General features: G+C 39.6%; 1 protein-coding gene across 6 annotated transcripts in view; it reads left to right on the plus strand.

The window, feature by feature from the left end:
• The first annotated feature begins 1,197 nt into the window (after positions 1-1,197).
• Positions 1,198-16,359, plus strand: part of Gpc5 (glypican 5) — a 1,275,996-nt gene continuing 1,260,834 nt past the window's right edge. For 5 of the 6 annotated variants that reach the window (XM_063246926.1, XM_063246929.1, XM_063246932.1 and 2 more), the window contains exon 1: positions 1,198-1,511. In XM_063246926.1, the coding sequence (XP_063102996.1) occupies positions 1,337-1,511 (175 nt within the window). In that variant the 5' untranslated portion in view covers positions 1,198-1,336. The remainder of the gene's footprint in view (positions 1,512-16,359) is intronic. The other variant, XM_063246927.1, reaches the window with a different exon arrangement.

The following is a 16,359-nucleotide window of genomic DNA, read 5'->3' on the forward strand; positions in this document are numbered from 1 at the left end:
TCGAGATGAAATTCCCTTAAAGTGGTGAAGGTATTTATAGGCCCCCTCTGCTAATGCTTGTAAGTAGCTTTGTTCTGCTGGAGGAGGAGGAGGAGGAGAAGGATTCTCATCAGGTCAGGTGGCTCTAGATGGACACTCTTGTTCGCCTAGGCCAAGCTGCTGAGGCAGGCGCATTTATAAAATATGCTGTGCCATTTGGCATATGGTCTCTAATACATTCCTTTGGTAAACTGTAAATGGACAAAATTCTTCGTCATTCTGAAGTCCCTTTATGCTTCATTTTTCTGTCTTCCTTGTGAAAAACTCCCGAGTATTCTTCCCTTAATTGTTCTTTGAGAAATGTTTTACAAGAAATTTCGAATGTGGTAAAGGTCAGAAAGGCCTCCACAAAGTGCTGAGATTAAATATGATGCTAAAAAGTGACAAGAGAAACATTGGATTTGGCTCTGATAATAACAATGTGGTAACATTTAATGGCCATTCTTACGACTTCTGAATTCCTGCAGATAACTACATTATACAACATTGTTCAAAAACAGTACTATAAACCAATTAGAAAATGACTTCTCTTATACACAGTCTTGGAACCTAAGTACTATTAGGCTTCTCCGGGAAAAAACAAAACAAAACAAAACAGACAAACAAAAAAAAAACAAGCAAGCAACTATTCTGCTCAGGTTCTATTTCAAGCACTTTAAATTCAAATCCCTCTGCACAGAGGACCTCGATTCCTAGAGAGATGTCTTATCCCGGTTGCAGCTGATGTTTCTCCTTTCTGTTTCTCAGACCCTCTTCACACATTTTCTGTTTGCATCAGAAGGACTCTTTCCCGGAATGGACAGGGAGGGTGAGGTCTGCGTCTCCCGGCGGTTGCTTGGTTCTCGGGTCGCTCTGCTCAAAGCTCTGCAGCGGCTGCCCGCGGACCGCGTCTCAGCCCGCGCGGAGGGACGCAGGCGGGGGCGTGGCCTGCCCGCGGGGCGTGCCGGGGGCGGGGCTTCCCGCGGCGCTCGGCGGGCGGCGCGGCCCAGGTTGGCAGCGGCGGCTGCGGTGGCGGCGGCGGCTGTGGCTGTGGCCAGGGCCGGGCGCTCGCCGCTCTCCGCGGCTCTTCTCCTGCGCAGCTTCCGCTCGCCCCGGCCGGGGAGCGACACCTGGCAGTGCTCCTCCAGGAAACTCGAGTGTCTCGGCGGGGGGCCTGGGGAAGCGGGGCTCGCAGGTGGAGCCCGCGTCCGAGCGACTCGCGGCGCCGTCCGCCGCTCCGGGAGCCGCGCGCCGTCCGCCTGGCGGGCGGGCAGCGCGGGCGCAGGGGCTGCGCTGCGGGCGGAGACGCGGCCGCGCCATGGGCGCGCGGACCTGGCGCGTGGGCTTCCGCTGCCTGCTCCTCGTGGCTGTCTTTGGGTCCACCCGGAGCGAGGGCGTGCAGACCTGCGAAGAAGTTCGGAAACTTTTCCAGTGGCGGCTCGCGGGAGCTGGCAGGGGGCTTCCGGATTCGCCGCGGCCAGGTAAGGCGCCAGGTAAGGGCTCGGGGTCCCCGGAGCGCCCGCCCTGCGCTCCCCGGGCTCCCCGAGGTGGCAATGGGAGGTTGACCTTTTGGGCGCGCTCACAGCGTAAGGTGAATCCCGAGGAGGCCCCTGGGGACTCGGGGTGCCGCTGGGGACCCGAACTGCGCCCGCGGCTGCGGAGCTGTAGCTCAGGCTCCTCCGTCTCGCAGGATGCGCTAGAAGGAGCTGGGCAGGCGGGCATCTGGAGACAGCTGGTCCAGTGCATGTCTCTGCCAGGAGAGGGATTTTCTCAGGAGCTGAAAGGAGTTGGGCTGGTCGTCCCAAGTTGATAGAAAATACACGAACCTTCTCTGTCCTCCCTTGCTGGAGACCCGGGCTATAACTGGGGCAGCTGTCTTTTCTGTATCCTGTACCGCATCCTGTACCCTCATAGAGACGCGGCCGTCAGGGGCTCCTGCGCACCTTGGCTCCGAGTCTTCCAGGTGTGTCTCCCAGAACTGAAAGGTAGTTTCAGGTCTGAAAGATGTTAGGGCAGCAGGCGACCAAACTTAACATACTAGGTAGCCACGTAACACGAAGTAACGCGGATGAGGTACACCAGAGACTCAAAGGGGGTGAATAGTATTAGCGTGGCCACTGCAGATCGCGCTTCCTGTGAGCACAGTTTGACTACGCTTTCAGCTTCTGCACCCTATCCTCACCGCGCACATTTTTGACTACTGGCTGGAGTTCCAGGGCTTGTCAATTTGAAAGAGGTCTTAGTTGTTCAATGCAATAGCAAGTGTCTGGAGCCAAGTCAGATCTTATTGGAGCAATGCACCTCTTTAGCAGGGACGGTGAAGAAAACATGGAAATGAATGCTCAGAGATTGCTTGGTTGAACAAAGAATTTGTAGATGCTTGAGTCTAAAATACATCCACTACCCCAGTTTCTAAGGTGAGGAATCCAGCTCTGAGCTAGCACTACCAAGCTGTAGCACGTTTGCTTGATTGCTTTTCTGGCTGTGAACTCAGTTCTTTTAGTCCTGGGAAGAAAAGGTGATTATTTGGGAACATCAAATCCGCTGTGTTTACATGACCCATCTTAAACACAGAACTATTATTCGAATATCTATTAGGCATTACTAGATAGAGATCTCTTTTCTCAATCTCTTTTCTCCCTTCCTTGAAATAACATAGTTGATATTCTTGCCTCCTCAAACAAAATACCCTCTTGTAAACACCGTGTCTGTTTTTGCATTTCGTGGATTGTTTTCATTAATAAATAAATCTCACTTGGCTGCTGATACATTGAAGTGCATGTGTATATGGTGAGGATGTTGAACGGTGCAATCTTCATTTGAATTATTAGCTTTTGTTCTCCAGATGCAGTTTTGACTGAGATGTTCGGTGAATGTTGCTGCCTCCCCCCAAGGCCCTAGTTTCAGTTCCTTTTCATATCTCAGTATTTCTGGTGCCCACTTAATGCAACACACTGGCTAGAAGGCACTGTATTTCTAGAAATGTGTATGCTATTTATTTTGAAGAGGAACTTCCCAGAGTATTAATCACTGAGATAACATTTTTAGCAAGATGTATTGTACAGACAAACCAAAGCTCTGCCTGCAGAGAAGGAAGTGGTTGTCATTATTTGCACTGATAACATAGGACATGAAGTGCCAGGATGGCAAGAATCTTCTTTTCTAAGTTATTTTAGATTGTTTCACGTTGCTAGCCCTTTTAAAATCTGTGGCTTAAGCTGATGGAGTAATCACAGCGCGTCCGCTGAAGGTCCTGGGCAAGATGTACTCCTAGAGACATTGCTGGGGCTGGAGAAAGGAGCACTAAATGCCTTGGATATTTGAACTAAGAAAAAGTCACATGGAAGTGTTATCCTGACCTAGAATAATGCAAGAAAAGGCATTTGTATGACTTTGATACAACTCTTATTTTTCTTGTTTCTGTATTGTTGGTCATTCATTTGAATAATTCAATTAAATATTAAATTCTTTCTTTTAATATCTATTCCTTCTCAACTATTCCTTCTCTATTCCTTCTCTGAGAGGGTTTTGCCTATAAGTAAAAGACGAAGAAGATATGTGATGCAGGAAAGTGAAAAAATCTTTCTTAAATTAAGTAAAGTACATGTATCATATGTTTAATGTTTTTATTAATTTCTATGTTCATAGGGAATCTATAAAATTTGATATGATTGAATATAGTAATTGGATATCTTATTTTCTAAAATTATTCTCAGTCTCAAGGGAGAACATGATTAAAACATAAGTAGTCATTTCTACATGAGTATATAAATATTAATATCCCTTTAATAAATGTACTTAGCACACAGGCTTTCACTGACTAAAGCTAATGCACTAATTTGATGTTTGTTTTTCTTGGAAGTATATTTTTAATGCTTTTTTTTGCATTTCTTGCCTGCAGTGTTTAGTTCATGAGCTGTCCACCCAAAATGTCATTTTTATAATGTAAGAAAGTTGAATAACTTTTTACAATCTCTTCCTACACTTGTGACTTTTATATCTTCAATATTCAGTTTGAAATTATGATGTAGTGAGAACAGCCATTTAAGCTGGTTCTCAGATTTCCCTCACCTTTGTTCTCCACTCTGCTCCAATTCGTCTAAGCCTGTTGAGCTCCTAAGCATGTCTGGATGAGAAGTGTGAAAAAAGGAAAGAAGGTGTCGATGTGTTTAGAATTATAGATTTCCCTGTGTTCTGATTCTCTTTCTTAAGTAGTAGTCAAGGTGCTCTTTGCTCTTACTTGTTTTATTCAGAAAAGAGCTGTTAGTAGAAGTGTCTTTGAAAGGTCTTTTTGTTTCACTTACTGGGAAGGGGAGATAATGCTTTCCCATTGAAACTCCCTTCGCACACGTCTTGTTCACAGTGCATTCTTTCTTTCTTTAGAGGGTAAGTCAGAGATTCATAAAAACATGGAGAGTGCATTCATGTGATTTATATACTAGTTTTAAAAATGTATATGTTGATGCAAAACTCTACATTAGTTTGTGCAAGGTTACTGTTAGTTAACTCTGTTACTACAATGAAATACCTGAAACCCTTAGCTTACACAGAGAAAATGTTTATATAGTATTTGGTTTTCAAGCCTCCAGCCCAAGATCAAGTGGTCTCAGTGACTTGGGTACCTCCTGGCAGAGCAAAATGCTCATGTCATGGGCCAGGAGGCAAAGGGAGGAAGAGGAAGAGACCAGTTCTTACAATTCCCTTTGAGCACTTGTGCTCAGTGACTGAGGACTTATGAGCCTTTCCTTCTAGAAGCTTCCATCATACCTCCCAGTAGTGTGACTTTTGGGAAAAGTCTTTAATACACAGACTTTCAGTGGGCATTCAGCATCCGGCTGCAGCAGTGACTGTTTCTGAGAGGGTTTTGCCTATAAGTAGAAGACGAAGAAGATATGTGATGCAGGAAAGTGAAATTCTATTACCCTAACACACGTAAAGTGGCACTCTAGGGTTTCCTTTTGTTTTAACTGCTTTCCCTGTGATCAAATCTTACAATTCTTTAAAGGACAGTTTGTTTTATTCTCCTATCTAAGACAAACAGTCTACCTGGTAATGTTAGACTTTGTAATTATGGACATCTGAGTCTTGAAGCTCAGTTTTGCCACTTATAGTTCTATGTCTTGGGATAATCAGTTATCATCTTTGAACCTCTATTTTCTCAGCTGTAAAATGGGAATATTCTAGAAAGGTGGATGCAGAGGCAAAATGAAGTAAGTCATGTAAAATGACCCAAACCCGGGCACATAATGTGTTCAAAGTGTGTTCTTGTTGTCATAATTTTTATTACACATGCTGATTTTAGCTTTAGCTGGATTTGTAGGGATGAAATTTTAGTTTTAGATCTGTACATACATAGGTTTTACAATAATGAATTTTTTTCAGTCACAAATGACTATTTCTAAAATTGGGAAATATGTTCATGGAAAATGACAGGTTATAGTGAATATGTTGTGTTGCAAAGTAATATAACTCTTAAGAAAAAACAAACAAGACTCTGCTGCTGCTGACTCCTGTATCCATAGCCGTGCCCTCCACTGCTGCTACTGCCATTCTGGTTCTGTTTTTATTAAGGCCTCAAAATAATGTCTGTAGGGTGGTTTAATGTGTGGATTCACTCAATTAGATGGCTGGTAGTCACAATCACTATTGACGGTAATTTCTAATTTAGATTTTTTTCCCTAAAATTGGCACTTTTATTTTTTTCTCAAATTGAGCAGCATAGTTATGGTGAACATACTTCCATAGTAGAAAATGAGACCCATGGCTTGATATTGGGGCATATTATTAATCTTAGGACAGTGTCGTGTTGAAACCCACTATAAAGAACCACACAAGAAATAAGAGTGTAGTCCAATGAATTAGGTTCATTTTGCTCACTGCAGCAAGGGAAGATTGCACACATAGGAACCAGGAATGTCCTGGCAGCAAACAGTTGGGAGCGCTTGTTAGAGGATGTGTGGCTTGTGCCTCATGTCTGCATAAGGAGATTTTAATGAATGGGGATGATTATGGGATGATTATGATATTGGCTGTGTTGGTAACTTTTATCCAGGTGTTAGAAAGATTAAAGTGGGATTAGCTGTCATTCATAAAGAGGCAGTAGTAACTAGAGTTGGTCAGACAGGAGGATGCTTAGTCATTGTGTGGTCATAGAGTACCTTTGTCTACGTCTTGTTGCAGCACAGGTACCAAGTGATCTTGTCTCATTGTTACGTTCTTATTCTGTGCATGTTGTTTATGTTGAACAGTGACCATCACAGCCGAGTTCATGCCAGGGCAGTTTGTCACTCTCTCCCCTGGAAAGTCCTGGGTGTGTTTTGATATCTAAGAGAGTGTATGTTCTATTTTTATCCAGACCCTTAGTGAAGCTTGGTGATGAAGTGAAACTTACCTTCAACTTTAGGGCCCTAGGCTATTACTGTCTATCAAGGAGCTGTTACACTGATTGTGCCCTATTGCTCATAGTCAGTGCTCACTAGACACACACACACACATACCCAAAATGGGCTTACAGTGGGCTGTAGAGTCAGGTGTGGAAGAGTACAAAAGCGTTGTCTGTGCACTGAGAGATCCAAAGGATCCAGTCAGAAGTGAAGGCCTGGAGCTCACTCTCGAGCCTTCTGTGAATCCTTATCAGGAAGCTGAAAGGTCTATGCTTGAAGCCAAGAGATAGACCTGCAAGAGAAGAGTGAAGACTGGAGCTCCTCTGAAGAGACAGAAAGGAGGCTTCCTTCTTTAGTCCCCTTTGTATTCCATTTAGGCTTCAAGCTTATTAATTGGTGCCATGCATATGCAGGGTAGATCTTCCATCTGCAGTAAATCCATTCAGTCATGTCCAGAACTGTGCTAAGCCAAGCAGTTGGGCTTTTTCTGTTCTAGCTGACAGAACTGTTAATTATCACAGGTCAATTATAAATATTACTGACAGTCATAAATATTGTATGCTGGTTCTACATATTATATATGTCTCCATCTCCCTCTGACTCATACTTCTAAGTTCCTTTTTGCCAGTGTCTAATATACTACATTTGTGTAATGAACTTTAAAAGGCATGCAATTGGGGGAATTTAAGGATGATATTTTATGCTTACCCTCTCTACTTCTGTCATGCTCTTTTGAATGTTTCCAGTCAGCTAAACTTTCTGAAATATGGATTTTCCATATTTTATGTAAATATATTTTTATAGTTACATAATAAATATAATATATATTTTACATGTATAACATGTTTTTATATATATTTTATGTAAATAAAATAGGCTTTGTGAATTGTCCTTATATTAGATAAGAATGCTTTCTAATTCTGTAACATTTTTATCATCAACTGGTAGAATCAAGGATAATGTTTTTAACCAGGTGCTTCTCCTAAATAGACATGATTTATAAATGAATGGTTTCAGTATAACTATCCATTTCTTTAAAATAAAGTATAACTATCCATTTCTTTAAAATACAGTCATGAAACCCTTCAGACCTGTACCTTGTTACTGACTGATTCTCTGTCAGGCAGTTTTAATAGCCACTTTTGGTATCAGCATTTCTTTTATATAAGCCTGATTTTCAACTAGAAGAAAAGACAAGACTCTATACTGTGTCTTCAATTCTTCCACTTTTCATCTTTAGTAAATCTCAGATTTCACTAATTATCCTGCTAAAATCATCTTAAAATGATTATTTATTCTTCTATGAGTCACACAGAAAAACACAGCTTTGTGTTACTGGCCTCAGGTCCACATATGGTTACCAAGCAAGTTGAATGTCTAATGCCCTGTCATAAAAAGGAAAGGGGATTCCAAATGTCCATAGTTTTATGAAAGAATACACATTCTCTTGATAATTTAAAGTGCTGAAAAATACGAGACAGTAAAAGAATATTATCATTCATCAATAACTACCAAAATGGCTTCATGTTTTCTTTTCAGCACCCTTGTCAAGCCCTAGATAAACAGAAATATATTTTTGAAAAGAGTAGTTTTTATTTCTATGCTTTTCCAGTTATAAAGATACTAATATTTCCTATACCATTAAATTCTTTTCTTTTATGAATTTTTAAAAATTTTATTCAAAGAAAAAAATCAAAACATTAAAAGGGTACAAGTAATACAGAATTTCAAAAAAAACAGTAACATATCATTAGTTAATACATTACACATTGTCATCTTAGAAATAGTTGTTCAGGTTACAAAATTAAAGCATACAAAGTGGACATTCAAACAGTGAGATTGCAAACAGTTGTGTTCAATGATCCAACAAAAACTTAGTAATATGGTCATCTATCTTACAAACCTAAACACACTTGCAGCTGTATCCTTTAGAGCATTTTCTTTTCTTCTCTTTAAATTATTTTTTCTAGGAATAGTTTTGGCGGGCCTGTAATAGTCCATTGAATTACCGTAGCATAAGTTAACTTTTCCCTTGAGGTTGGAAATGGAGGTTTCTGATGTATTACCATAACGACTAATGTCCTGAAAGGTAAACATACTGAACTCTTCAAATACCGTAGTATTTCAGCCGTAGCACCATTCACACTTTGAGATGGACGTTTTTGCTTGTGTAGGAGGGTGTCTTGTGCATGGCAGAGTACTTAGAAGCTGCTCAAACCTCCACCTACTTTGTGTCAGTAGCAGTGCCACCTCCTCTCACATAAGGTTGTGACAAGCAAAAAGGTCTCCAAATGTTGCCACCTGTTCTATGCGAGGCAGAATGTTCCTGGTTGAGAACTACGGGCAGGAACCTCTGCAAACAGTGCCCCCACACTCACAAACATATGCAATCAGAGCTGGCTTGTTCGCGTGTTTGGACTCTCTGATGTTCACTCTTCAGAGTGGCCTTTCTCGATTTTACCAGTTACCAGTGTAGTGTCACTTTATTTCCTGCGTGGCTTTTATTATCATGCCACATTTCTTTTCTTTCTTTTAATTCTAGATCTTTCACCACTAGATGGTGTGCATGATGAGAGGAGAAAACTTACCAGAGCCTGTTCAAGGCTGAACTGTGAAGTCACATAGGATTCTACACTTAGAGAGACACAGTGCTTGGTTCAGTGGTCTGCTGTCCCCATATTAGAATTTGGGCAAAAGGCTCTCTCTGTCTAGTCTCTGTGCATGGGCCCTGCAAATAAATGTTGCTTATCCTTTGTGTACGATGTTCACTCTACTGTCTGGTGCTTACAGATGGCTTAGTCCAGAATTAGAGCTGAACTGTCTATTCATTTAGTAAAGCTGCAAGGAGCATTTTGGTACATCTTTCAAACTTCTCTGATTCTTAGGTTAAACTCTAGCGATAAGTAAGGCCATGAATATTAAATAGCTAAGATTCTGCTGTTTATGTGTGGTGACATTTAACTTTGTACATAGTGCAGATAGGTTCTTATTTTTCTTTTCTTCTTCATGAAGTGTTTGTATCCTTTTGGAGCCTGCTTACTTTACATGCCCACAAACTTTACCCATAGTCTAGAAGCTGTGGATAAAACAAAGCCTTGAGCTATAAAAGACTCCAGGGCAGCTCTGCCTTGGAGTTTCTGGGGCCCAGAGACTTTCCCCTGAAGAACTTTTCTCTTGTTGCTGAGTACTATCAGCTGAACCCGAGACCTTCTGTAATTCCTTTCTCTGGAGAGTTCCTGTGATTCTTCCCCTTCTGTGAGAGCCCCATATGGCTGACACTCATGCTGTGAGTGAGGGACTCCCCTAAAACCTGCTGTGCACTACTTCCATCTGGTGTCTTGTGATTTTATCTTTTCCTTGATCATTGCTGAAATTTTGAGACTCAACACATATAGGTCAGCATTCGGCTATTTTAAACTTCAAGCAAGGACTCAAAGTAGCAATACTGTTTTTAAAATGTATTTCTTTTTCTTTCTCCCCTTTTTAAAAATTAGACAAGAGGCTTTTGGGGAGCAGGATGTGGAACTGATTTCTCTTTTTCTGTGATTAAGCCAACATTAATCCATTTTGATATGCAAATAGCTTATTTATTGTGTTCAGTTAAAATGTTTAGGTTTTATGTTATTAGAATGATACATATAGTAGGTGAAGTTTCTTAAATTAATGTTTAATGTGAGCTTGTTGAGTAAGCTGTTTTTATGGAGTTTACTTTCTAAGGTAACTTTGCCACAAATTTTATAAAGTGATCAAACACTAAAATTTAATTTTAAAGAAATTTTAATCTAATTATGTAATATTTTTAAAATGAAATAAGCGAATTGTCAGAGAAATGCTTGGGGGAGTTTCCTCGAATATCCTGCAATGAAAGGAAAATTATTTAACATTTAATGGTGCATTTCCATAGCTCAGTTATCAACATATAGCAAGTGTGATTGATCGTAAAGCTTCCCTGCCAAATTATTGAGAGAATGGAGAAATGTAAGTTGCATTTGGCTCTGGATTTATTAGTTTATGTTTCATTTAGATATATTTCTTATAAAACAGTATTTTTCATGAAGAAATTAATAGTAACAAACTTGAAAATGATTTACTTTTCCATCTTCCACTCTTGTTAATTTTGTGTTGGGAATAAGTCACATGTTTCCTATCAGTGAAATTATTCCTCAGCTGAAGAGATCATTACTCCTGAAAGGAAACTGGCTCAGAGTTTATGAAGACCAAATTGAGTAACCACAGCTTTTCTGAATAAGCAAATAATGACTACAGAACCACAAAATGTGATATATGATAACGAGCATAGTCTATCTTTAAAATATTTCTAACCATTGCAAATTTAGAGTTATTTATCTAGTCTATTTCTCAAATTTATTTTAAGTTGATAATGAAGCTTTTTTTAAATATAGCATATGTTGATATGTGTATTAAAATTGCTAAATAATGTATTGTTTTATATAGTTATTATTTTTGGTTGCAAAACCTTTAATAGTCACTCTGCATTTTTTCAAGAATATGGTATATCGTTACCAACTATATTTACCAATGTGTAAGACAGATCTTTTGAAATTATTCCTCCTTATAAAACAATTTTGTAGATTTTAAAAATATCTCCTTCAAACTAGCCGTTCCATTTTGCTTTCTGCTTCTATGATAACATTTTTTTAGATTTCATGTACATGTGAGATTGTGCAGTGTTTGTCTTCCCAACCTAGCTTATTTCCCTTAACATGAGGTACTTCAGATTCACTCATGTTTTTGAAAATGATAGAATTTACTCTTTTATGACCAAACAGTACTCCATTGTGCCCATGTGCTACCTTTTCTTTATCTGGCAATGGTTAGTGGTATTTAGATTTATCTTTAAGATCTCTTTTCAGTGATACCTCAGATAAATTCTTTTGTGGTTTTTAAAGTTTAGCTCATTTGTTTAGAATATTTTATTGGAGGCACAAAGAAATTTTACCTAGACAGAATTACTTCTCAGTGCTAACAAAACATGTACATTTTGATATTCATTTAATGTATTTCAAGTATAACCATATTTAAAAGGTATTTAAGCTTTTGGTTTCATAGGTTAAATTTTTTATTACGCTTTTGAGGATGAGTTTGAATTACTATTTCTTTCCTTCCATGTTATAATTTTTTATTTTGAAGAGAATAAAAATGAGAAAAAACAAAATGAGGTCAAAAGGATGGACATAGTAAATGATTTAAACCCAAAATTCAAGGTGATCTACAGTGGTTACCATGATGTCTCTGGTTATCTTCAATAGAATTGCTCATATCATCAGACATAATAAAATTGAACATAGCATATAGAACAAAATCAATAAAAACAAAACATTGGAGACATTATAGGATTTCCAGAGAAGGTAATAGTCAAACCAGCATGGGTATCGTAGTGAATCTCACTGTCTTCAGAGTAGTTGTTGATATTCTCAGATTTGATACTATCAAATACAACAGATTCGAATAAAATCAGTCAAGACAAGACAATGAAAGCAATACAGGGCTTCAGATTAAGTTAATAGGAAATTAAAGTGATTACTAGAGTATATTCTGCTATCTTTTGGATAGCTGTCCATGCCATCAAATCTAGTACAAGTAGAGGAACTGGAACAGAATAACCACACTAAACTGAGCGATGAAAACAATATGAGTTTCAAATCATGATACAAGGTTAACAGTATCCTCTGCCTTCCCTTTTTTAGACAATTCCTCCCCTTTCACTTTCACAGGGTGCATTATACATTTTGTATCCCACTAGCTCCTTTAGTTTTTAGATTAGGGAGAAAACCTGCTATTTACCTAAGTAGTTCTGAACCTTTTTACCCATGAGCTTGATCTCAGCTTGTAAGTCTTCACCTAAGAAGCCTGGTGTAGTCAGGGGTTGTACACAGAGAACAACTAGGATCAGGACATGGAGTTTATAGTATTTTTATAATGGTCACTGGAAGTTAACACAGGAAAATGCAGGAAATCTATCCGCAACACCAGAGATATAGATTATTTAGTCAAGAGCCTAAATCCCATGGCAATGTCCCACATGAGTCCAGATAAAAACCCAAAGCTCAGGACAATGCCTCCCATGAGTCCAACTGGAGGTCCAGAGCCCACAAGAAGGACTCACGCCAGTCTCTTTTATGGATCCGTGCCGGGAAGACCCAAGAGTCAGCGGTGGAAGCCAGAAAGTCTATGCCAGAAGGATGAAGGAGCTGTGCTAGTGGAATGAGGGTTCTATGTTGGAGCCAAGAAGTCACACTCACAACAAAGACCAGGGCTATCCTGAAAGCACCACAGCTGTCCTCAGTGACACAGAGGCCCCGAGCTCCTCCAACAACAAGCACAGTCGGGTATGTGCCAGGAAGCAGCATGACGAGTTCATCCTGGAGACCAAGCAGCACGTCTTCCCCTCTGGAGCCAGAAAGCAATGCTCGAAGTGAGGAACAAGGCTTCTCCAGGAGAACCAACAGCTCAGACAGCAACTTGTAGGAGAATCCACAATGCCTCCTTAACGCCTCAACCCTCAACACCTCCCTTTTTTCCACCTATTTATCCTCCTCAGGTGGAGCATATTCGCTCAGTGCATGCTGATGTAACCCAGCTGGCGTTAAGTTGACCACCAGTTCTCAATCCATAACAAAGTCTCAAGTAGTTCTCCCGTGTATAAAAGTGTTGTGTCTTTCCAACTAATCTGTAGCTGAATGGCGAGATGCCCCCATTTTTTTCTGGTCCCCTGTCACATAGAGCATTATTTTCTCATCTTTGACCCTCTTTCAGGTTAATTATATTTCTTCTGTAGAGATGGACCCTATCTCCTGATCCATCCTGCCTGTGTTTCTTTTTATTAGTCTATTGAGGCCATCCATGTTAGTGATTATGGCCAGTCTTTTCTGCCTCCTCTCTGCCATGCTATTTTTCTGTCATTGTTTGTCTACTTTTCATTCCACTGTCTTCCCTATTCAGTGAGTCCCCTCTGGCACAGTTCCTCAAGCCGTGGTCTTTTTTTTTTATCTTTCTTTAGATTCTTCAGTATTTTTTGTAGGGTTGAATTGGTGGTCATGAACTCCCCCAGTTCCTCTTTGTCTTGGAAGCATCTTGTTTCTCCATTAATTTTGAGAGATAGTTTTTCAGGGTACATCAGTCTGGGTTGGAGGTTATTTTCTTTCAGACTTGGAATGCTTCACTCCAAGCTCTTCTTTATTTGATGGTTTGTGTCGAGAAGTTTGTTGTGATTCTGATGGGTTTTCCTTTATAGGTGATCTGTTTCTTTTCTGTGACAGCTTTTAATATTCTGTTCTTGTGTTGAATTTCTGGGATCTTGATTATTATATGCCTGGGTGTTGATGTATTTTGATTATAGCTGGCTGGAGATATGCTTCATATGTCTGAATATTATTTCTTTTTCTTATGCTTTGGAAATTTTCCTTAATTATTTCTGCAAATAGCCTTTGTATTTCATTTGTGTTTACCCCTGCTTCTTCACTCACACTTATTATTCTTAAGTTATAGATCCTCTTGTCATCTTCTAGCCTTTGCGTTATTCCTTCCTGGTTCCTTGTTATTTTTAAGAGAGCTTTCCTTTTGTGATCGCAAGTTGCAAACCTGTCTTCAAGGTTTGATAGTCTGTCTTTAGTTTCTTTCAAGCGGTTTTGAGAACTCAGTGGAGTTTTTAATTTTCTGGTAATCTCTTTGCATCTGTTTCATGTATTCTAGATTTTTTTTTATATTCTTCATTGAAGGTTTCCCTCTTTTTTCTGTGTTCCTCTATTCTTCCATTTGTGTCTTCTTGAGAGATGCTTTAGCATTTTTAATTATTTTTCTTATATCTTCTTTTACTGGTATTAGTATTTCTGTTTTAAATTCTTTTATAATTCATGAAGATATTTCTTTATGTCAGATGATGTTTTTTCAGAAACTACAGGTGTGCAAGCCCCAGTCTTTTCTGTGTTTACCTCTCCTGGGCCTGTACTTCTTGGGTTGGAGGCTGGAGACATCCTTTTGTTTCTTTTTGTCATGATTCTGATTTCTTCCAGACAAGTGAATAGTGGGGGCCCGTGGCACTTCCTGTATTGTTTATATTTTCTCTGAAGTATGCTGGCTAGGGATGCTGTCCTCCCCAGTCTGTTAGTGACAGCTGGAGTACAAGCAGGGGCAGGGCTGGCTGGCCTCTCCCTTCTGAGCTGGTCAACCACTGGGAACCTTCATCATGTTAGTGTGTGCCCTGCATTCAGGACCAGTTAGGGATACTTCAGAGAAATCTTGGTCTTGGCTATTGGATCATGTACAGGGGCAGGACTCAGTCCAAGCAATTCTCGCCAATCTGCTCTGTGGATAGGAGTGGCTGAATGAAGCTGGCCACAGTTCTGATTCTGGGCTTATTTTGCCTGACTCCAAAATGTCACCCGGCCAATTGCCCACTCCTGTGGGAGGACTGAGTTCCCCACACTCACTGCGAGTTGGTGCAGTTCTCTGGTCTGCCACTCCCCTCTGCGACTGCATCTTCCTACTGAGGTCCTCGGGTTTGCCAACCCCAACTTCCCCACGACCATGAGTCTTTGAATTCCAGTGGCATTTCGCACACAGTGGAACTGGCTCTGGTGAGAGCACATCTGGCTACAGTCTTCTGTCAATGTTTTTCTTTTCTTTTCTTTCTTTCTTTTTTTTCCCTTCCACTTTAGTTTCTTCCTAGGTCGAGAGGATCTATCTCCTTCCATCTGGTCTTCTCCAGGATGCTATATTCCACATCTGAGCTATTTCTCTCGGAGAGGCTTTTTACTTTGCTGCTTATTGATCCGCCATCTTCCCAGCTTCCTTCCCTTCCATATGATAAGTTTTAGTTTTTATAATTCTGTGGGAAATATAATTAAATAATCTTTGAAGCCATCATTTTAGAGACAATAGTCCTCTGTTTCCTTGTCTTAAAGTTTGGGAGAGAATAAAATCTTTTAAAAGAGATGAATGTAAAGCATACCATGAATGCCCCTTTATTGATCGAATGAAATGTATGAGAAAAAAATGATTCCTGGATGCCTTTATTCATTACGTATATATTCTTTAAATGGAAGACTGTCAATATTAAATTACCTGTTCAGATTTATTTGCTTTTTGAATAACTCTCTTCCTCAGTAAGGTTACACCAAGTTACATTTGGTTCATTTTCTTTTGATCATTGAGATGTCTGTGTTTAATGAGCTGAAACTGAAGTAGGTCAATAAAATGAAGAGATTAACAGTCCGTTCTCACCAGGCTCAGAACACATTTTACTCTAGTTGTAAAAAAAATCCACTCATTTTTAAAAAAGCTTTTTGATGAACTTAAAAGGCAAAGGAAGTAGGAATGATATAACAAGACTCCAAAAACTAAGAAATCAATGAATTCTGTAGGGTACTATTTTTTTTTCAGGTGAATTTATATGGATATATGCTTTTCTGGTTGAGAACTTGAGTTTTCAAAATCAAAACTCAAATATACTTTTGTAAGTATTTATAAGTATGAGACATAAAATAGCTTCAGGTTGTTACATATTTTATCATCTTTAATTCATCTTTAAAATAGACACACATAATAAGAAATTAGGAGGTCTGGCAAAGCATGGGTATACTGCTATGGAATAAGTAATTGGGAAAAGCAGACATGTTAATGGATTATAGTGAATAGTAGTGACTTTAAATTTTTGATATAGCTTAGTTTTCACTCTTTTGTTTAGTATCTGTGTGACCTTTATCAAAGGATGCAACCTCTCTAAAACTGTATGTCTGTCTTCTCAGAGAGAGTGATACAGGCTTGTTTCCTAACGCTTTCAGTTACTTTTGAGGAGCACACATGCTGATGTTACTTGCAGCATTTTTGACAAACCTGACATAATTATGTTAGAAAACTTTCTTTTTTAGAGTCTTTGTTTAAGGCTTTGTGTAAGTCTAGAGAGGAAGTAGAAAAATCAACAGAATCATTTTTATTT

Source organism: Cavia porcellus, unplaced genomic scaffold (genome assembly GCF_034190915.1).
Source record: "Cavia porcellus strain 051 isolate PalLab524CR breed Dunkin Hartley unplaced genomic scaffold, mCavPor4.1 scaffold_4, whole genome shotgun sequence".
In the NCBI taxonomy this organism is placed as follows: Eukaryota; Metazoa; Chordata; class Mammalia; order Rodentia; family Caviidae; genus Cavia; species Cavia porcellus.